A 23,430-nucleotide genomic window follows, 5' to 3' on the forward strand; every position below is an offset into this window, starting at 1 on the left:
GAAAAGCCAGCTAAAGTGCTCTAAGCTAATGTGATAGGTATCTTCAGCATTATTATTGGTGCCTAATGTTATTCCTGTGGCTTATGCTAGTGAGGTAAATCAGACCGACTGCTGGCTTTAACACTTCTGTACAGAGTACAGTATGCTGCTGACATACTAAATTCTCAGTATTAAATAAATTTTGAAATAGATTCCTGTGCCTTCAGCTACGCTAGGCATATATCTCTCCAATGCCATGCTTACAACAGCACATGGTATATTAAGAAGCTGTCAAAGCTATTAAGGTCATTAACACTGGCACATATATTTGAGTCTATTCCTATGCGATTTAGGAGGACATTATTTGCATACTATTATGCACCAGGAAACCTATTCCTCATATTCCCACAGGAAACAACTCGCTGGAGTGACCTAAATAGTATTCACTATTCTGATTCAAAATATGAAGAAACAGCAAATAAATGAGAAGCAATTCTGCAGACAGATGCAGAGACTTTGAGAACAGTTAAGCAAAAGCTTGAGCTAACAAATGACAAATGCAGATGAATGTGGACAAATGTAGCATAATGAGTCTCAGAGGAACAAAGAATAAAGAGGGGAGGAAGGAAGTAAATTATATGCTTAACGGGAAAAATTCTACTACAGCAGACTATGCATAAAATACCTGCCAGGTATTGCACCAAAACACCTCAAGCCTGCTGTCATAGACCTATGCAGCTGTTTAAAATGTTCTTTAGTAGCCAGTGGTTTAAAGAATTGCTTTATACTGCTTCTAATTGTTTAGCTTTCTTGTTATATTGCTGAATACCTACCTGGTATTTTATAAATACTTAAACAAATAAATTAATAGCCAAGTCAAAATAGATGCAGACCTAACTATTTCAGCAATCAGTATTACTCATGAGTCACTTCTCAACATCTCTAATAAGCAGGGGGAAAGGGTCTTAAAAAGAAACAGCAGCAGGGGGAAATCTCAGAAACTCACATTAACTTTAGCTACACCTCATTGTACTCTGAAGACATGACAGGACTAGCAGTTTCTTAGGCAATGCACAGTGATTCATTTTTACTTACAGAGATGCCAGTGCCCCAATCTGCCTGGAAGCTGCAGTTTGACGAAATGCTATGTTTCTAATCTGAGATGCATGTGAGCCAGCAGAGATTACCCGGTGCTGTGAAGAAAAGGCCTTCTGGACATACTTAGAGGCACTCTCTTTTTAAATTACTATTTTGCTTTTTTTTTTCCAGAGCCATACTCTATCATTGCGGGGGTAGGGGAGTTTGTTCCAAAACTCAGTCTACAAGCTTTTCGAGCATGTAGGTTACTGCCAGAGATTTCTAGTGTACAAAGTTATTTCTCCATGAAACACTAAGTGCTGGAATATATATTAAATGCCACAGAATTATTATAGCATTACAGAACATCCTTACTGAATTGTAGGTGTCGACCATGGTGTAGTTCTGCCAATTTAAAATGGCAAGTGGCTGAGGCCAGAACCTTACATTGATGACAGAATGATAATCACACCTACAAGGTCCTTTAGTTGTAAAATTAATGACTACACACACACACACACACACACACACACTTACTATGCTTTAACTCCAATTTTATGGTAACATATAACAAAGTCTACTTAAGATTATTTCAAATGAGGTTTCCAGGAAACCTTATTTTTAATAGAATTTCCCAGACACCAAGTATAGTGTACGCCGTTTTCTTGTAATGGAAAGTTTTTGGAAATTTGAATAGGGTTACTTAATTAAAACCTTTTAAAAGCTTGGCGATCTAGTCCCAACAGACTAGGGAGTTTGTGCTGAGTCTATGGCCTACTTCAGGGATGGATAAAAGAATGAGAAAAGAAAAACCACTCCTCATAGGATACAGGAGAGGAAAATGAAGCTCAAGTAGCATAGCTTGGGAAGTAGAATCTTAAGAGATGTGACTGACAGGTGAACTAGATGTTCAACAGAAATGCTTACAACTTTCTTTACCCCTTTTTCCCCATGAAAAGCCGTTTATGAAAAATGTGAATTAATTTCTGATGTGGTTAACCCTTCCCCACCCCCATCTTTTCAATATCTCCCCCCTTTTGGGTGGCGTCCGGGAGAGGGAGAGATTGTCATCCATATTTGCTCCCCCAAAAGCAAAAAAAGAGGCTGTGGGGAATTGAGTGGAAAACAGCTTCAGTCAAGAGAAAGTTACACACATCTGAATGGAAACGGCCAGTTTGGGTCTTATTCATAATAAAGAAAGCTGAGAGATAATCTGAAATGTAGAGAATAACATCAGTATAATCTAACAGCACTAGGCAGTAAGGTTGACACCTGATCTAGCTTTGAAAATCTTTGGAATATGTTGACAAGGTAAGGTAAAACATGCTTCTATAAGAAGTATCACCTCTCATTCTTGAAGAATGGTAGCAGCAAAAATTAGTTTAAATTAAGTTCATCTGCCTCAGCGTCCTTCAAGGCAGCCTGGAAATTTTAGTTCCTAGAGTTCCAGAGAAACTTAACTGGTCATGGAATGAGGAGATCAGACAGACCAAACACCTTGCAAAAAATAATAATAAAAAAAAATGGAACTACCTTCAAAATGTACCGTACTCATTGAGAACACTAGGCTCAGTAGCCAAAAACTTTTAAATGCATCAAACACTTATGTATGCACCCTGGGATTCATATTTTAAGTGGGAAATGCAACAATCTAACTATTACTACAAACTGTAACTTGCAAAAGCAAATATTTTCCGTAGCAACAATAACATAGAAGCCCTCCCACACTGAGAGTAACAACTGGTGACTGACATTGATTGATGCCCTATAGCACAAGCTACATTAGAGAGCTAGCTTGTCATCCTCAATGTACACTTGAATTTCTTTGGCACCAATGAAGACAACAGAACAAGAAGACCGACAACAATATAACCTGGGAGTGCATGACCTGCGGATGATGGATGAGGAATGCATCCAATGTTTCTTGCACTTGTGACCTCTCTAGGAAGCTGGAAAAGTCCAAGCAAAGTCATCCTATCTTATTTGAAAGATGCCCTGTTTTCAGTTCAAAATGCTGAAAATATATACCTCAAGCGCTGATCAATGCCATAAAGCAATGCGCTTAAGCATTTCCTTGCAGCTTGTCAATAGTACTACAAATTATATTTTATTTAAGAATCAGAGTGACTGCTGCCCTGAACTGGGGCAATTGAATACAACCCATTACAGACATTATGATGCATGAATAACTGTTCAGGGTTTGGACTACCCTGCCCATTTCTTAACAAGTCAAGAACCCTTGTTGATATGCTAATCCAGCTACCCTATTGTTAAATGTACCTACTGTATGAAGGGACGCGGATGGCGCTGTGGGTTAAACCACAGAGCCTAGGACTTGCCGATCAGAAGGTCAGCGGTTTGAATCCCCGCAATGGGGTGAGCTCCCATTGCTCGGTCCCTGCTCCTGCCAACCTAGCAGTTCAAAAGCACGTCAAAGTGCAAGTAGATAAATAGGTACCGCTCCGGCGGGAAGGTAAACGGAGTTTCCGTGCACTGCTCTGGTTCGCCAGAAGCGGCTTAGTCATGCTGGCCACATGACCCGGAAGCTGTACGCCGGCTCCCTCAGCCTATAAAGCGAGATGAGCGCCACAACCCCAGAGTTGGCCACGACTGGACCTAATGGTCAGGGGTCTCTTTACCTTTACCTATTGTACACTTCTGGGGTGGGAAGAGACAACCTGGAAAGTTTCAGTAACATAACTCGATAGGAGCCTCTAAACAATTCTTCTAATTAAAGGGAAGGGGATCTTGTGATGAGAGATAAACATTAAGTGGCTACTTTGCTTGTGTGAGTTTTTGTTTGTCTTTGGGCTATAGAAAGAAGAGCACAAAGGCAGTGTACATCCAACCTCATGATCCGACACCCAGTTATTACCCATCTCTCAAGCTACGCTTAGCAGAGCAAAGAGGAAACACTTTCTAGATATAAATGCTAAGCCTAGTTGAGCTTCTAGAAATAAACTTGAAGTCTGATTTGTTTGTAAAAGGAAGGCAGCAGGACGGGGGGAATTCTCAGTGAAGAACACTAACTTGGAATCACCACCACTCTGGAATTTCCATTAAAAGTGGAACTCGAAAATAAATCCCTTTCTACCACAGCACTTAATGAAGAAATAATAACCAAAAGCAACCCTTATCCCCCAATGAAAGCATGAGATTCTGTTAATGGGTTATGTCACCTTTAGCTCTGCTACTAGTCATATAGTTACACCTGTAGGATTGGGTTGTAATAAATGTTAAATGTTAATGATCCTCAACGTGAGTAGTACACAGGGATATATTTATCTCTCTGAAACAAATGCTACTCGGAGATAATGAAATACATATTTTTATCATTTTTTATGCTTCAAAATATACTAGGAACAATATGATCAGAACTTCTGCTTGATTCTGCACACAGATATTGTCTCTCTAGCACCTCCCTTCTCTTTCTCTCACATGTGGTAGTAATTCCCTTTGATATTTTGTGCCCACAGAACTGACACGAATTGGAAGAACTTGGCATAATGACACTTGCTGCTCCTGGGCACATAAGTAGCTATTAGACGTCAATACATTAGAGAGATGAGAAAAATAAAAGCCCCAACAATGCCAACATAAAAGAAAGCAATAAAACCAAAGTGCTCATCTCAGGACACAGAAGTAGGAACAAACGTATTTTATGAACAACACTGGGGCAATTGTTCATTTGTCTGCTTCTTTCCTCCTCATTGTACTTTAAAATCTCAAGTAAACAAGCTATTTTCTTTTCTTAATTTTACCCTACAATAATAAAATCCAATAAAACCTAGAACAATATGTACAATGACTGAAGATTAAGAATTTTTTTTAAAAAAAACTTTCATATGTTGCCAAATTATCCTTGTATCTTCTTTCCCAGAATGAAAGTTCCAGGGGAGTGTTTTGTCCCATGATTAGAAGTGAAATGGCTAAAGGAATTGTCATATGTCCTTTCCTCATTTACATAACTACACAATTTAATATATTCATTTATACTATTTGTATACCATTTCTCCATTCACCATGGCCTAGTTTGTACATAACAGTAAACCATGGTTTATTAAACCATGGCTAGCATTATGACTGAACTCTGCCCACAGCTTAACTGTCAACATACCACAATCTGAAATCATGGGTTGAATTATAAGCATGTGTTTGTTTTAACCATAGCTCGGCATTATGTGTGAACCCTTTAACCATGGTTTGACTGGTGACTATCTGGGGTGGGGTGGTCAAACTATAAAGGCATGATACAAGAGCAAACAGAAAGCAAATTAAACATCAGAGAAATAACCCATGGCTTGTTTTGCCCATCTGTGTAACAATTCAGAATTCAGCGTTTTATGTGGAAAAGGTCCTTTAATCTATAAGATGGTTCACAAAAGGGATAAAAACATCCACCATAATTTAGAATTAAATGGCTACCAGGTAAAAGGTACAGACTACCAACAGGTAACTAAAATTAAGGAGATGAAGAACATCTTATTTCACAAACCAAAGGCCCTCAGGAATAGCAGCATCTTAGTCTCAAGACAGAAATCAGGATGATGGGAGCAAATGCTCACAACTGAGTAGAGATGAGAAACCTATGGCGTTTCAGATTTTGGTAGACTATATCTCTCATCATCCCTGATCACTGGCTATACTAGCTATGGCTAATGGGAGCTGGAGTATAGCAACATCAGGAGACCACAGGTCACCCCGCTGGAACAAAGTAACAAAGTTCCATCACTTTATAACCTAGAAAGAGCTATGCATCAGCTGGATTTTATATTTTCAAATATTTATCATTTGCTCCTTCTTTCCTGAAACTCACACAGGACCTCATTCAAATCTCTGCTACCTCCTCCCACATTCCCTCTTATGCCTGTGACCAAATGTAAACCTCATGGCTTCATTGTCAGCTGATTTTCTCCATTCCTGCTCTGTTTACCATCCAGTAATGAAGAGCTCTAGTGAAATCAAGCTTGCACATGGATTTTGTGACATTTTCATTGGCCTAATAAAGGTACTGCCCTAATATAGGCTGTGGAACTTTTCCATAATCTTAGTGTCGCTGTGGAGAAGGCCCTATCTTCTACAGTTCAGACAGTGGAGAGACATGTAAAAGGGCCTCTGAAGATGATCCAATTAACTGGCTAGACTGAGATGGGTAAAGGTAGCTTTTGAGATAAAATGTCACTGAAACTCCTGTGCTGACTATTTCCTAACAACATCTGATTTGCATGGTATACATCTCACAACAAGTCTTTGCTGAATTCACAGGTGTGCAGTATGAAAATGTAAACCACAAGCAATGAGAACTGTAATGGAGGGCATTCTTTTCAGGATCAGAGCTTTTTGAAAGACTCTTGCAAAGTGACAAGAGTTTGACAGAGGATCCATCCAAAAGCAGAATAATATAGAATACCAAAGATACACGAACTGAAGAAGCTACTGTCCTAAAGGGGTCAGAAAGCGCATATCATGTGCTTAACAATGGAGGGTCAAAACCGGCTGTGAATGTTCAGAGCATGCCTCAAAAAAATATCTGGGAAGAAAAGAGTTACATTCAGGCGCAGAAATGGTAATATAAACTAAGCTAATATGAACTAAGAAAGTAAAACAGAAACAGAAAGGGTGAGAGCTTGCTCCTAAAGCAAAATCTAAACAAGTACTGTAAGGGAGGATTGGCTCTCATCCAATATGGTTATGATTCACACTGGAGCAATCAAACGTTCCTGAGGACACATTAGATAATTTCATGAACAGAAGAAAAAATTCAGGGACAGTTCTTCAAGCAAGGACACCACCTTGAAACCGAGGAACCTCTATGTGAGCCCTCAGCAATTCTGGCAGGCAATGTATTCTTTTCACTCAATAGTAACTCCGATCTTGTGTGAGTTTGCAAATTTGACACGACTAGACCAGTCACCTGAGTGGCTATTTCCACAAGCTACCCTTCAGGCATACAGATAGAGCCAACCCTTTGGAGAAAGGGAAGAAAACAAGATCAGCAGACAGAAGCTCAGAAAAGAGATGAAAGAACTGAGCAATGGAGCAGACACCTATTTGTCCAACTCCTTTTGGCCCAAGACTCCAGAGCAGCTCAGTCTTTGTACATTCAAGCCTGGAAGCTATGGTGAAATCTGACAGAGGCCTGCATTAATCCAGCCTGAGGCTCTGGAGCCAACCAAGCACCCGACAGGCCAGACAGGAGAGGCAACCAGACAGCAGAGGTAATCATGTGCTTAGATACAGTGTGCATAGCTGCAGCTCTTTTTTACATTTACTAATTACAGTAATTAAGATAGTTAATTATTACAGGATCAATTAATGAGGGGTCATTACCAAGAATGCAGTGTGTGCGGGCTGGGGAAACTTATCTCTTTCCTCTCCAGTGTGATCAGAAGTAAAATCACCCTATCCCCCCAACATGCAGCTAGAACGCTTAGAGGGAAAGTTCCCAATCGTGCCAACGGGAAGATTTTGTTCCAGCTACGTGGAAGGGGGCAGTTCTGAGTGAGCTGATTCCCAGGAAGGATTGTTCAACCATTTAGCTCAAATTAATGAAAGTAAAAAGAGAAAAGTGTTACGAGGCCTTTGTTGTTACCTCTAATTTGTGTGCACAGGTGAATTAGAGCATGGGCGTAGCCAGGATTTTTGTTGGGGTGGCAGGAGTTTTTTGGGGGGGGGCAGAACTGACGTGATTGGTCAGTTAGTTAAGTATTTCTATTGTTTTACTTGATCTAGGAGGGGAAGCTGCCCCTCCCTGCCCCCCCTTGGCTACACCCATGAAATAAAGGGGGTGTGTGGAGTAGGTAAAGCAAAAGACCATGAGGAACAATCCTCCTTCCTTGATCTTATGCAAAGTCCCATAGTTGATTTATCTATGCCTGACCTTCATTTTAGCGAGTTCCTGGGGATGCAGAGAACTTTGCAACAATCTCTACCATCAGTGCTACCTTCCCTTTTAGTTTAGAACTCTTACTCTTTAAAAGTGTGATTATGTTGGGATACTCTTTTATGATTACCCAGTACTTTAAAAATATGTTTAAATTACCCTTAATGCTTTATAATAAATTCATTCATTTTCTATAAGCTTTTGTGTGGGTACACGTTCCTTGGGACCACACACACACACACACACACACACCCCACTGCTTGATTTGTCTCCAGCTAAATATCATTTCTAGGGGAGCATGTTTTTGAAACCCTGTCAGTGGCAGTTTCACATTGGTTCCCCAAACACACAGGCCTACCAGCCCCCATGTTAACAGAGGTAAATCTGTCAAGGGCAATGTATGACAAACTATGGTTTAGAGAGATAACAACAAGCCATCTGCTCATACATTCCTTCACCAAATCCACCCTCCATTTGTGTGAATCATTCAATTCCTTAATGACTTCAAGGCCAGCATCAGGTTGAAGGAGGGAAGGAGTCTAGAAAGCTCCCTGCCTAGTCTTGGTGCTGCAAGGAAGCTTGACACATCTCTTTAGAAAGAGAGGGAACCTTCTTTTCTGAAGCCAAAAAGACTTGGACTAGAATTGACCAAATATGGATCACTAGAGGACTGGCACCGAAGACAAGAAAGGTGGAAATCTGCCCAATGACTTGCTCCGACCATAATGCAGTAAAGATGGTAATGAACCTACTGTTACAATATAGAAGCAATGATGCTGCGAGCTGATTGCTTGGAAAAGTCATGTGATGTTGGGAGTGTCTGTGGGAAACAGACAGCACCGGAATTAGCTCAGAGTGTAATATGAGCTGCACAGGAAGTGTTTGTTTAGTCGTCTGCTGGAGTTTGAAGAGAGCAGACATGATTTTTGTAACACTGCAGAGACAGAAATAAAAGCATGCAAATACGTTTCTGTCTATCTCTTTCCCCTGCCGGGGGGGCAGGAAAGAGGGGTGTGTTCTTCTCACGCTGAGAAGGATCGCCTATCGCGACCTCTGCCTGGTCCCTGCCGGGAAAGCACACCGGGAGGTCAACAGGAGACCAAGCCGGGTGCCTGGGAGAGGTGCCAGTTTCTGCTGATAAAGGCTTGGAATCCAACACCTACAACCAACTGGCAAAGCAGAGAAGCACCAAGCGGCTGAAGCCTCTATCTTTATGAGCCTAGAATGGCTCTACCCTGAAATGTATTAGTGACTGCAACTACTTCTGTCAGTACTTTGATTGGAGTGCTGTGCAAAATTTTAATTCCTTTTTTTTTTAAGCAAGGGGTGGTAGTGGTCAGGATCGCCACTGCTGGGTTCTCCACAGCACATGAAACTCTTGGGAGAGATCAGCTGAGGATTTGGAGTAAAGTGTCACCAGCATGTTTGCAGAACTCAGCTCTATTTTTCCTAGTCACGTGAGGATTTGGAAAGGCTGAACCTTGTTCGGTAATTGGCTGGGGGGGGGGCAATACCTTGAAATCATTGATAAAAGGCAGCATATAAATAGTTTTAAGCAAAATATCTCACAGCATACAAGTTTCTAGGAAAAGAAGTATGCTTGCTGAGGTGGGGGGGGGGAGCACGCTAACATTGTGCTGGCAAATATTTAGATGGCCTGTCAGCAGCTGTTACTTTAAAATCATGTCTAATGTAGAATAAGATTTCTCATTCACTGATGTTTGAATTCTTCAGGGGATTTTATCAGTTTTTCCAAAGCATTTTACCTCCAGGTTAACTGTTATAACCAAAGCATATCAGTGCTTCCATCTAGCTGAAACCTGTACTGCTTTTGTTCACTCATTAAGCTCTGTGCATGCTTGATTAAAGTTTTAAACACCCTTAACTGATTTTATAAGAGAGGAATAAAAATCTATAGTGTGCTAATCACCATTTTATTTTCAACAAATTGAAGTGAAACGAACCTATTAATGTGTAAACAAATGTATTCTGACCCATCTGTGTTGGTGATTAACAAAGTGGGAAGAAAGTGTGACTATTCCCCACCCCACCCCCAGAAAAACCTAAAATCTTGATTCCCAATTCGGGCTTTGAAAGAGAGGCTGATTATCTTTAAGCCAAATTAACCTCTGTTAAGAAATGTCAAGATATAATTTTTTTTAGAAATCTGTTTCCGTTCTCTCTCTCTCTCTCTCTCCCCCCCCCTCCCCAATCTCCCATTGTAAGTAAATTCAGTCATTGAGTTGTACCGCTGATGCAGGCTTCCCAGCAGACGAACCCAGCAAATGCTGACAAGGTTAAAGTGGCAAGTACTAATGCATTCATGCAAGGCTGATAGACATCACTTCCCATTCATGTGCTTCAGTCTTAGGAGACAGGCATTCCATGCCCAGAAATCCTATCCTAATTTCTTAGTGAGGAAGATCTTCTATTAAAATAATAGCCCACCACCTAAAATATTGGAAGCAAGTTGTTAAGGTGCCAACAGAGTTACTTTGCATCAGGACATCATTTGAATGTAGACAGACACGCACAATGATACGAAGATAAGTTTATACTCTGAAGCAGAATAGTAATATGCTTTACACTGAGAGCCTATACATGTCAATTCTGAAGCAAGCCCCATTTAGCAGGTAATTAGTAGATGCATGAGTTGCAGGTCTGAACCAAGAGGCAAAGGAAGAGGATCAAACACTGCTTCTCTGTATGGACCAAGGCTAGAGCAGAGCTTCCCAGAAACACATTCCCTTATATGCTTATAGTAAAGATATCATCCATTTTTGCTTAAGGGCTATCATCATTTTCCAGGGCTAGTTACATTTTCCAAAATGGAAGCTATCTATAACCCCAAATATGCTGGGAGTTGTAGTTCAGCAACATCTGGAGGGTCATAGGTTCCCCACTCCTGATTTAAAAAGAAAACTAGAGGAGCTACTATTAATGGATTTCCAATGACAATGAAGGGTTTAAAAATGGGGGAAGGAAGGGTGACATGGGCAAATCACTGCGGGATGAGAATGCACCACAGATTTGCCAAATAGATCTTTCAGTAACCCATCTACCGCAACCTGAACTCACTGCCACAGAAAAGGGATTTTATACTGATATTTATTAGAGGTTTAAATTAAAATAAAATTAGTAGACCTGACACTGATTAAAACATTCCCTTAATCAATAAAATTAATTCCTCCCAATTTCTAGTGATGTTATATTAGAAGGTCACAGATGTTATCAGATTCTGTTTAAGGAAAATACAACCCAACAGCTGAGCAAGGCCACTGACTTAATTACAGCTTCATTTTAAAGAATGTCCTCAAATGGAGTCTCCCCAGTATCAAGGTTACTGAGAAGAGATGTTTCAAAAATTTCACCTGAACTGAACTCGCTACAGGCTTCCATCACACTATTGCGTTTACATGAAGCAAAAAGTAAACAATATTTGTTTGGGAATTTGATGGGGGTTGTTTGTTGTTAAATATGAAAAGTGAAAGTCAATAATAACAATAAACATTTGAAATATTAATATCAAATTAAAATAAAAATCAAGTATTAAAATATAGGGAAACTCTTCAAAATAAAATTATAAGAATTGTTGTTTCGTCAAAGACATATTTGCTATGGCTTAGAACTGGGTTTGGCCCCAAAAGCTGTTGTTTACTTGACAGAAGAAACCTTAGAAATAATGATCCATAATGGATTTTTACAACGAATAAACACAGTACAGATTTATTAGAAAAGTATGCTTGCTAATGATTTAACCATAGACCCAGCTGCAGTGTCACTTTCCAAGTGTTAAAATGTTATGACAAAAAGGGGCAATGTTCGGCCTAAATTGAAAAAAGTGGTGATTTGGAAGCCACAATCCCACACAAAGGTAAGCTCAGCAGTGCACTGAAAATGGGCCTCCGTTCAGTAATTCTGAGTTTATTTATTAGCTCAATGAACCAACAGTCGCCAGTAACCCCAGAGAGGTTTGCACTGATAGAAATATGAAACAATACAATAAAATACAAATCAAATAGAGTAAGAGCAATTCCATAACTGTAATACACAGAAAAGAGGAGGAAAGGAAGCATCAAATTGTTCATCAGTGCTTTAGAAAAAGCTGGCTATAAGAAACCATCTAAAAAAATTTTACCCCACCTTCAAAATCCTGCTAGAAGGATGTATTGACCTGCTTCCTAAAAAATTAAAATGAAGAGGCAGACAAATCTCAGCATGGAGGGATTCCACAGTTGTGGAGCCACCATGAACCTCACCATGAATTAACCCGGCACAATTTCAACCAGCAGCTATTTTATAAAGGTTTACTTTTATAATATTTAGCTTTGTATTAGTTTTATATTGGACTGGGCTAACATACCCAAGCAAGAAGGTCAAATTAGACAATTCTGCCAAGACTGTATGTAATCTGAGTAAGGGTTTGCTCGAGGAAATGGTCAAAATGCATGAAAACCATGTTTCTGATTCTGTTCAGTGAACTATTCCATCGCAATATGGCACAAAGCAGCCAAACGAACCCACTGGGGCTGTATTACTTTCTTTGTGCTGTAAAAATATTACTGTGACATTTCATCTGGTCAACCATCTTAAAGGTTAATTCTGTTTCCTGTATCAGATATTCCTTTAGGTGAACTGTTCTGTGCAGTTCCTATTTACCTATTCCAAACAATCCTCAAACTGTTTCATTGCTCACTCTCACTGTTAAGAACATATTGACTTACTGCCTGCTCTGCTGTTTAATTCATTTATGCCGAGAGTCAGGCATGAAGACAGAATTTTAAATGTGACATTTGCAGGCTGCTGGGTCATTTGAAGCTCTGACAACACCAAGGGAGTTCCTGACATACAAACTGGTCCTGATTTCCAATCTTCCATGTTCTGAACACATCAGATATTCTTCCCGGAGGTGCAGATTTCAGCCTAAAGTTTTAAATTTCCTTTGGGTTTAACATCTTTCAGAAAAGGCCTGTACACTTGAAAGTTTTAAAATAAAGCCCTTGTTTCCTTTAAGCTAAAGCTGGCATTGCCTCCAGCGAGCAAATTCAACGGCAGGAAGCCACTTTGATTGACAAAGATATTTGGAAACAGACTTACAATAATAATTAATACCCAGAGGAAATTCCAAGCAACTTTGACGCTTGGTGGACTTCCATTTTTTCCCTGTTGATCTAGCCATGTTCAAAGACAGCTGCATCTGAAAGCCACAGCTGTAGATAATGGGCCATTTAGATGGCAGCAGCAGTATCTGGCCTAGCTGGGTAGCAGTTAACTGTGGTAGCAACTAGGATGAAATACCTACATGCAAGACACTCCTTTTTTTGCAGTGACAGCAACTGAACTGAGAGCAGATTAAAAGTACTCAAGCTGGAGACTTACTCACATCTAAGTTCAGAGACCATTTTCCTGTTAAGTCTTGCTAACAGCAAAGAGTACAGATGTACATTGCCTTGAGTAAGCAAGTCAGCAAGATGCAAAGCTTTCTTAATAGAACGAATCACAAAAACAAGTAGTTATTTAAGTTTCCAACACAAGCTGGAGTCTACAGAGTACGGATTGCTTAGCCTCTTCTGCTGTGCTCTGAATAGTAAATTGCTATCTAAATAGAAATATGTGCTCTTGTACAATTAAATATTAAATAGAATATAAACTAGTAAGATTACCAAAAGTGTTTTATTGCCAAAACTAAATACCTTACATATTCTTGAGTATTAACAAAAGAAATAAAGCAGCATACCTGATGTATTATTTGTGCTACTGGAAGTTGTTCTGCATATTTTAATGCCTCCGTTGCTACTTCATCCACAGCATGGCTGGAAAAAAAGTGAGATTTTAATGAGACACTGTAAAAATTAGGAAAAAGATAAAACCCAATGACAACTCACTTGCTTTTAGGCATACAAACCCAAGTCCCCAATCTATCTCAAATTGCACAGCTATTATTTTTAAATGCATTACATATTCGAATGCCATCCACTTCTTTTGAGCCTACCTCTCTCCGTTTTTTGGTCACGGTTTAAATTCTTCATAGCTATAATACTAGCTTTAAGTCTTTCTGTTCCACATAAAAATTTGCAAAGGTCAGGTCTCCTGAATAGCCCAGAGACTTGGGGAGAGCTACTGAGAGAAATGGCACAGGCACATGTTTCCATATTTCATTTGATTCCCATCCCACCCCCTGGCAATTGAAATGCAAGGAGCTGCATTCTGCACTCTAACATTCAACAAACTTGTGAATGAGATAATTTATAGAAATTGATTGTGTATCCCCCAAACTGATTTTCTATGTTGGAAGGCTGTTAGAAAATGTTCTAGATAAGAACAGAGGTGTTTTAGGATGCACACCCGTTGAGGAAGGCAGAGGACATAAGGAAATAATACTTGGCTGGTAAATTCAGCCAGGAGGAATCAATTTCCAGCAGTAAACTGGTGCAAACCCAAATCTGATCGGAAGCATTTTCCAGATAGGCATCTCATAACTCTACCTTTTCTCCAAAATAAAAGCTTGTTTAAACATGTGACTAACTCTACATCTTGTTTGGCTATCTTTTAGCTACTGAACTGTCTAAGTACCTGAAATTAAAAGTGGAAACCCCTCCAATTATTATTATGCCAAACATCTGACTGGGTTGTCCCAGCCACATTTCAGTCCTTTTTTCTTCCTGTGCCAGGACTGTGGGCAAGAACCCTAAATTGTGGCAACATTTTGAAATTTGCAATCCTTTGGAGGGCAAGAAAATAGGTTTCTATGTAAAATACAAGTGTCAAGGCTTTGAGAGAGACAAGTTAGTTGGAGTGAAGAAAGACCAAGGCAAAGAAAATGAAAACCAGGAACAGCACACTTCGGACAATTTCTTTGTCCATTCATTAACTAATCTTATTTCAGTGCCTTTGGGGTTTTATTTTTTCCTCGTATATAATTTGGGATTTGCCTACCACTCAGAAAAGAAACACCCGACCAGTCTCTCTTTAGGACGGTTATAGATTTTAAATGCAAGCACCAATCAGGACTATGGAATTGCAGTAATCAGAGTAATGTTACTAACCACTGTGTGATTTCAAGGTAATAACTGCCATGATAATAGACATTCTTGCACTCTGATTGGCTACCAACTATTATTAGCCTACCAGGACAACAAGATCTGCATTTTGCATAGTTATTAAGAAACAACAGTAGAGTGATTATGTAAATCAAGTGCTCACAACCAGAGTATAGGGAATTTCCACAGCTGTGGGTGGGAGAAGAGGAATGAATGCACAAACATTCTGGATTATTCATAAAATCAAAGCCATTTTATCAACATAATGAAGATATTGAAAATAATTATAAAAATGCCTAGTGGTGTCTCAGTATATGAGAACCACAACCAGCCAGCAAGTCAGCTGCACAAATTAAGCTCTCCTGGGGTATATATAGAGGATACACACCAACAAACTCAAAAAACATGCCCAATCCTCTTAAATATGGTGAATGTACACTTAAAATGACTGAGTCCTCAGTATGCCGAATTCAAAAAATGCCTATGAGCAACTTTCTATGGCCTTATTATTGGGGGGGGGGGGGGATTCTTGAAATATCAGGACAACCATTTCATGGGTTTAGCGATTCATTTTCTAAATGGCCCCCATGCTGTTAATCTGGGAAACTAGAAAATCAATATTACCCACTGCACACTTCAATGTTGCCTGCAACTGGGTATATCTGTGTATCATTCAGACAGAAGGGCACCACATTCAAGATAAAACTTTGCTTTTCAGTGTGTGCAATAAGACTTATGTATACCTAGTCCCAGGAAGATCACTGACAGATGTAGTATCAATTATCCAGCAACAATGGATACATACGTTCCTCTATTGAAACTCATATCTTTAAACACTGTGCTTAGGGAGAAAATACTAACTGGACTTTCAAATAACATTCCCATGATCTTCAAAACAGTTGCTCTACAAACTAGAAGAAATTCTGAAAATTGCACTTGGCTGCAGCTGCCCGGAACATATAAAATTACTATAAACAAAATACTAATGGGAAAAATATGGTTTTGCCTTTTTTTCAATTTACTTTGGACAACTGGCAGCATTTGGGGCATAGCCAATATACCCCTCTCTCTATATTGTCATTCCTTTTTTTTTTCTGACGGCAATAAAATCTTTACTAAAAATTCTGTGTGAGTGTGCACACACACGCACATATCAGTTTCAAGACAGGCATTTTTATAGGGTCCTATAAAATGAAGCTTTTAATTAGGTTTTTTAAAAATAAAATGACTATATATTCATTAGAAGTATCTATTTACATTAATGTCCTTGCTCTGCATTCCTGAAACCTAACCGGTCAATTTACTTTCAGGCTATTAACACATTTAGTTGCTTTAGAGATAAACAGAATGTATTCTAACTTAAGTGTCCTTAAAACAATATTAAAACGTCTATCATTTATTTATTAAAAAAATCTGTATACAGCTATTCATTAAAAATCAGTGATTTACACCAACCATACACTGATACAATCAAAACAAGGTAAGAATTTAAAATCAGAGATCAACTATTGTCTGTTAGAGAAAGATGTTTTCTTAATTGCCTGCATAGATTTGGTGGCATGGAAAAGTTTGCATCAATTATTTAAAGGCTTAAAAAGAAGCCACCTGCCTGACAAGTCTCCTTATCACAAGCCCATGCAACTCTGATCTCCACTGATATTTTTTTTAAAGAACAAGTTCAGATGTACTTTCTAGTTGATGAGCCTTTTCAGTCAAATGAGCATCTGTTGCCTAAATGCCGCATGAATGAAGAGTCCGTTAATCTTGAAAGAGACTCCACAACCAAAATTGCTCATACTGCTGTATGAAAACCCTCTGGAGGTGCATTTTAGCATAGCAAATGCTCACTAATAATCAAGAGACCCACAGAGAGTTTATGAAATCTGAGGATTCCCAGTGACTGAATTATGCCTCAGAACGCAGAACTATTCATTTGGGCAAGTACAGCTGGTTTAAATTATTTAGGAGCGACACCCCACAATATATCATTAAACTTTCCATATAGCATTTTGTATATTTAGTTTATTTACAACTTTCGCAAAATATAGACTTAATGAAGTCTTAGCAGCAGCAGCTCTCCACAGTGTACTAATATTACAAGATCTTGCCTGAGGCCTGCTACATTCCCACTTGCCTCCACAATTATTTTGGCAAGGGACGCAATTTATTTTTAGACTAATATAAGCTACTGCTGCTTTTTTCAAATATGCCCCCATACCCTACAGATGCCAGTCTGAGGGAAATGTCTTAATGTAAGCAATTTGTTCCTTTACATTTAAATACATTATCACTCACTACTGTAAATCAACACGGAGAAAAACAGCTTATAGTTAAAGCCTTTGACTGGTCTCGCCAAGAGCCGAGGGGCAGGTTTTAGGTAGGGACTTCAGAACAAGATAAACCCTGCTTTACCAGAGGGTTATGACTGGGAAACAGGCATTGTCCCATACCCTAAACACTTTGTTGAAATGCGAACTGTTAACTGAGTAAATGCTCTTCAGTTAATTAACTTTCTCGATTTAAACCGATTAATGCTATGATAGCAAATACCTTTGACACCTCTGGTTCTATAACTGTATTCATTTTCATACCAAAGTTTATTTGTGAGTGCAAGAATCGAGTGTAGAAAAAGCAGTGTCATACCACTTTAAACAGTTGTGCCTTCCCACAAAGAACTTTGGGAGCTGTAGTTTGCTAAGGGTGCTGAGAGTTGTTAGGAGTAATAATAATAATAATAATAATTTATTATTTGTACCCCGCCCATCTGGCTGGGTTTCCCCAGCCACTCTGGGCGGCTTCCAACAAAGATGAAAAATACACTAAAATGTCACATATTAAAAACTTCCCTGAACAGGGCTGCCTTCAGATGTCTTCTGAATGTCAGGTAGTTGTTTATTGCTTTGACGTCTGATGGGAGGGCGTTCCACAGGGCGGGCGCCACTACCGAGAAGGCCCTCTGCCTTGTTCCCTGTAACTTGGCCTCTCGCAGTGAGGGAACCGCCAGAAGGCCCTCGGAGCTGGACCTCAGTGTCCAGGCAGAACAATGGGGGAGGAGACGCTCTTTCAGATATACTGGACCGAGGCCATTTAAGGCTTTGAAGGTCAGCACCAACACTTTGAATTGTGCTCGGAAATGTACTGGGAGCCAATGTAGGTCTTTCAAGACCGGTGTTATATGGTCTCGGCGGCTGCTCCCAGTCACCAGTCTAGCTGCCACGTTCTGGATTAGTTGTAGTTTCCGGGTCACCTTCAAAGGTAGCCCCACGTAGAGCGCATTTGCAGTAGTCCAAGCGGGAGATAACCAGAGCATGCACCACTCTGGCGAGACAGTCTGCAGGCAGATAGGGTCTCAGCCTACGTACCAGATGGAGCTGGTAAACAGCTGCCCTGGATACAGATTTGACCTGTGCCTCCATGGACAGCTGTGAGTCCAAAATGACTCCCAGGCTGTGCACCTGGTCCTTCAGGGGCACAGTTACCCCATTCAGGACCAGGGAATCCTCCACACCTGCCCGCCTCCTGTCCCCCAAAAACAGTACTTCTGTCTTGTCAGGATTCAACCTCAACAGGAGACTCCTGTTCCCCTCACAGAGCTACAATTCTCGGAGTGGTTTAACAATCAATCCTTCTTTGAGGTAACTGGGAATTGTAGCTCTGTGAGGACAGAACTCTCCTAAAAAGGCACAGTGCCCCTAACAAACTACAGTTCCCAAAATTAATTGAGGGATGCCATGAATGTTTGTAGTGGTTTGACACTTTTAAATATATCATGCAGATGGGCCTCTGATTAATTTTGGATCAATTTAGTATGAAATGGTCCCATTTTTCAAAATAACTGTGGTGCTTTCTGTTGGCCAGTCTTGGTGATTATCAATAGAACACACAGACAAATGATTTGAGCTCTTTATATTGGTACCCGGACAAGAAGCATTTATAATATTGAGTGCCCCTTGATTTGATGATAACAGAAATGAATCAAAAAAAGGCACACATATAAATGTGTTTCCTTATCTAGCTGACATTCAAGTCAAATGTTCTCCATCCAGGTTACATTCAATTTAAAAACAATTTCGCAGACCCTTGATTAATGACAGGGACTGGGAAACAGAGACAGGACTGTCTTGCCAACGTAAACATCAAAGGCTGGGTCTGATGAACATTAGGTTTCTCCCTTATCAAACTTCCTAAGCATGAAAATTGTATATATCCACAGGTGGTAGATGGAGACATCCATGCATTCTGGGACTATAGAAACTTTGGTGGACACTGTTGGGTAGTTCCATTCCACCTTTTGTTGCAGACATGGGAATGTAGCGTGTCACATGTCTGTTTACATTCCAGCACAGACTGCTGGGTCTCGTGAGCGGAACTTCCGCTCAGTGTATTGTTTTTGCTTTTGAGTCTCTCTCTGAGAAGACAGCAAGGAGAGACGACATGTTTCTTTGTTCTCATTTATGTAAAATAAATCCAGTTTTAGTATGTATCCACAGCCTCCAGCCTCTTATGTTGTGCAGTTTACTTTGCTACATATAGTGTGCTTAAGGCAGCAAGCTTGAGTTGCTGATTTACGTCGGAGCCAGAGTCAGAAGTAGGCAGAGGTTGGAGCACTGCAGAATCTCATAACTTACTCACCCTCTGTGCCATCCCACTCCCTGACCACAGACTCACACACAAAAAGCCAAAATTCCCAGAAAAATGGTCCAGAAAGCAAGAGTGAGCCCACAGCATCTAGAGAGCCTCGAATTGACTCCAACATTAGCTTAGGCTAATCAAGGTTGCTTTCAAGATTTGAAACAAACTGGAAAGCTGCCCAAGGGAAACCCTGGTTAGCCTTAATGTCAGTTAACGTAAGTGCTGATGAATGAATCACCTAAAGAGTCATGGGGTGGAAGTCATATTCCAGAAGAAAGGAAAGAGGGTCATACAGCATATGATCCACTCACAATTGTTCAACCATGGTTAAGCAATCAGGAGTGTTAACATACGCACCAGTCCAGCATAATGAAAACAAAGTAGAACACATATTTCCAATGGATCACACAGGCTGATGAACATGTCATTCTGAAATGGACTGAGTCTATCTTATTACAATGGTTATTTATATATCCTATTTGGTTTGCTCTAATGGAACAAATCTCTCAACAGTAAAACACAGGCAAGACTGTTTAAGTGATGCAATGCTACAAGTGTGGAGGAAATGGTGCAGTTTTATGACAAGAATCAGGGTTTTTAGAGTACAAAAGAAAGAGGAATTGAAATGACTTTTAATTATTAAATCTATGCATCCCACTGTCTCAACCATAAATAAACTACCGGGTGGTTGTTGCTTTTATTTTGGCCATTATTAATAAAAATAAAATGCCAGCACTAAATGAGAAAATGTCATCAAGGTTTCCCAGAAAGCAAAGATTTAAAAAGCACTGTACCCGCTTTAAATGAATAGATTCAAAACCTGAGCATTAAAAAGTATATTTACAATAACCAGATGACAGGAAATGAGGAACTGGGCTTTGGTTTAGGGTAACTATACAAAATAGTGGTGACTGCTTAATATAAACAAATTTGAAGTAAAAGAATGCGTGTTGAAATGACAAAACCACATAGTTTTTGCCCTTGAAAAGCACATACAGTCATACCTTGGGATAAATACGCTTCAGGTTGAGCACTTTCAGGTTGCGCTCTGCCGCAACCCGGAAGTAGCGGAGTGTGTTACTTCCAGGTTTCGCCGCTCGCGCAGATGGTCAAAATGACATCAAGTGCATGCACAGAAGTGACGAAACGCAACCCGTGTAAGCGCAGATGTGCTGTCGCATCTTACGTTCTGTTCGGGATGCGAACGGGGCTCCGGAATGGATCCCGTTCACATCCCGAGGTACCACTGTACTAGCTAGGTACAATGAGAACAAGCTGTAGGGAGTCTCTGAGTCAAGTATTTCCCTCCTTCCCTTTTCTCATGGTAGCTTTCACTGCTGCATTTGGTTAACTGCTGCTTACCATGTTATCCAAACTGACAAACTGCAGTTGACATTTATTATAGTTAATTAAAAACTAACTTCAACCCATGGTTGCTGAAGCTGTCTGGTTTCAACTAACCCTAGTTAATGTTAAACCATAGTTCCGGGTTTAGATGACACAATGAACCGTGGCTAACTAAAAGTGAAAACCAAAGTGTTGGAACTCTTCCTTGCGGTGGAAGGTAGTGCAGAGAAGCCCAAGGTTCAGCATGACAGCTCACCACAACCAAAGAGAGAATCAGATGCTTACCAGTGTATTCTACTTCTAAGATGTGTTTAAAGTCTCCTATGATCTGTTCGTCTGCATTATTCATGATGAAACAAATAGAAACATTTGATCATAAAATGTGTGTTTGAAAACCTCAGTATTATCCAATAAGAAAAGGTCAACTGTGATAAATCAGTTGTTAAAAAGAATCACACTGTAGAAAATGTAATTTACTCCAAGTTAGTTCAGATTTCCATATTAGAATTCTGCTGCACCTATGAGGGAGAATAATTTGAGCTACTTTCCTGCACTATGCAGTGACAAAATGGACAGCTGGTAGCTTACCTTAGGTGACCTTGAATGACTATCTAGCAGAATGCTAATGTGAATCTTTTGCGAATCGTTACAGTGGAGCCTGAAAGTCATGTCTTTAATGGGCAAACAATTAGTGCATATTCAAAGACAAAGGCAAGAGATAGGGTTAGGGAGCTAAGCATACCAAACTCTGCTTGTAGCATGATCTGCAATGACCCTTCTTCACAACACTTTAGGCCTCATCACACCTGATCTTTAAAATTACTTCAATCCAAATAGGTAGCAAAAACTGCTATATATTCTTGTAGGCAAAAACGTATTAAGTGGAAGAGAAATCCAGTTTTTAAAAAATAACTTAAGGTTATAATGAATTTCCAAGAATAACTAAGGAGGTCCTCCGGTGTGTTCCTTTACATTCTGATGTTCAGTTGGTAAGGATACAGGACAGGACCTTCTCTGGTGTAGCACCCAGGTGGGAAATTCACTGCCCTGGGAGGTTTAGTTGCTCTCCCCTCCCCACATTACTAACAATCCACATATACCTTAACAAAAAAAATTCTGGCAAAATTTCAAGTTTAGCTGCTGCATAGTATTTTTCCTCTCATTTATTATTGGCTCTTCAAAAATTTTATTGCTGCCTTTCCATTTTTTATGGCTTTTTTTGTTTTTCTTAGTATTATTGCTGTTTTTACTCCATTGACCTCCTTTTTTGTTGGAGGGGGACATGTAACTTCACAAAAGAAACAAGTAAATAGCCATCCACCTATCAATTGGGGCATTTTCATGTTTACATGCAGAATTAAGATGACCATGCTCTGAAAGGAACAAGACTTCTGTTTCTTTAAGAAGGCATTGCAGAGGCAAACCTCATCCTGGAACATTGGAATGATAGGTAAAGCTTCTCCTATAGCATCCCTTTCCCTTTCAGAATAAGACCAGTGAAGGTAAAAGCAATGAGTCTGCTTTTTAAAAAAGCATATCATTAAAAGAGTATCCTGGCATAAAGTATTGCTCAAATTATTCAGTAAGGGGATCCTAGCCACATTCACTTGAGATGAACTCAGTGCAGAGGACTAGCCTGCACAATCTTCCTCACTGAAAAGTACATTGCTCATTGATTCACTAATGTGGGATGCTGAAGATCAGAGCCTTGATTGTGCCTTCCTCAAGGATCTTAGTTATGTAACTGCAGGTGCCAAAATGTGAACTGCAATAGTGGAACATTTTCATGGCACTTATTATTCCGCAGGCAGGGGAGACCAAATTTAAAACCTGGAATACAATATAATCTAGCTGTGAAATCCTTCCAATGAGATTCTATTGGTACTATCGATTCTATCACTTCAATTCCCCCCTCCCTTCCTTTCAGAATGCAAATGAACTTGCTCCTTCATAAAATCCCAAATACTAGTGTCAACTTATTTTTCCCCTACTGCACAAGAAAGTCACAGTTAGTTAGATTCATTTGAGAATGAAGAGATAAGAGTACTTAACTCTAAACTGGTTAGAAAGTTTCAGCATTAAACAGATCCAAATCAGCCCAAAGCGCATTCCCTAGAAATACTGCAATGCTTTATCAAAATGGTATATACCCTGCACTAGTGGGGAACGATTTCCTTCCATTACAAATGCATGAAAGGAAAAGATCTAAGGGTTAAAAAACCAGGAACATCCGAATATTGCTTATTAAGCTTATATGTGCAAAAACTCTTTGCGCTACCTCCTTGCAACTGGGGACATCACTGGGAAAAGCATATCATCAATAGCACTGTACTAGTTTAAGTATGTAAGTATTGGAGAAGTGATGAGAGCTGGCCTTCGTGCAGTCTTCATTTTCTTCTCCATTAGTCTGCCTTCATACCACAGCATAAAACTCTTGCACATGAAATAGTTGTACTTCCGGAGGTAGGGTGA

General features: G+C 39.7%; 2 protein-coding genes across 2 annotated transcripts in view; one reads left to right on the forward strand and one right to left on the reverse strand.

Moving 5' to 3' along the window:
* ST6GALNAC3 (ST6 N-acetylgalactosaminide alpha-2,6-sialyltransferase 3) overlaps positions 1-23,430 on the forward strand; it is a 643,023-nt gene that overhangs the window by 435,965 nt on the left and 183,628 nt on the right. The gene's annotated exons all lie outside the window — the stretch shown is intronic.
* The window catches only part of PIGK (phosphatidylinositol glycan anchor biosynthesis class K), a 103,618-nt gene that overhangs the window by 10,169 nt on the left and 70,019 nt on the right, over positions 1-23,430 (reverse strand). The window contains exon 10 of the mRNA XM_083448438.1: positions 13,677-13,752. Coding sequence (XP_083304564.1) covers positions 13,677-13,752 — 76 coding nt within the window. The remainder of the gene's footprint in view (positions 1-13,676; positions 13,753-23,430) is intronic.

This window comes from Podarcis tiliguerta, assembly GCF_965153285.1.
Source record: "Podarcis tiliguerta genome assembly, chromosome: 6".
Classification (NCBI taxonomy): domain Eukaryota; kingdom Metazoa; phylum Chordata; class Lepidosauria; order Squamata; family Lacertidae; genus Podarcis; species Podarcis tiliguerta.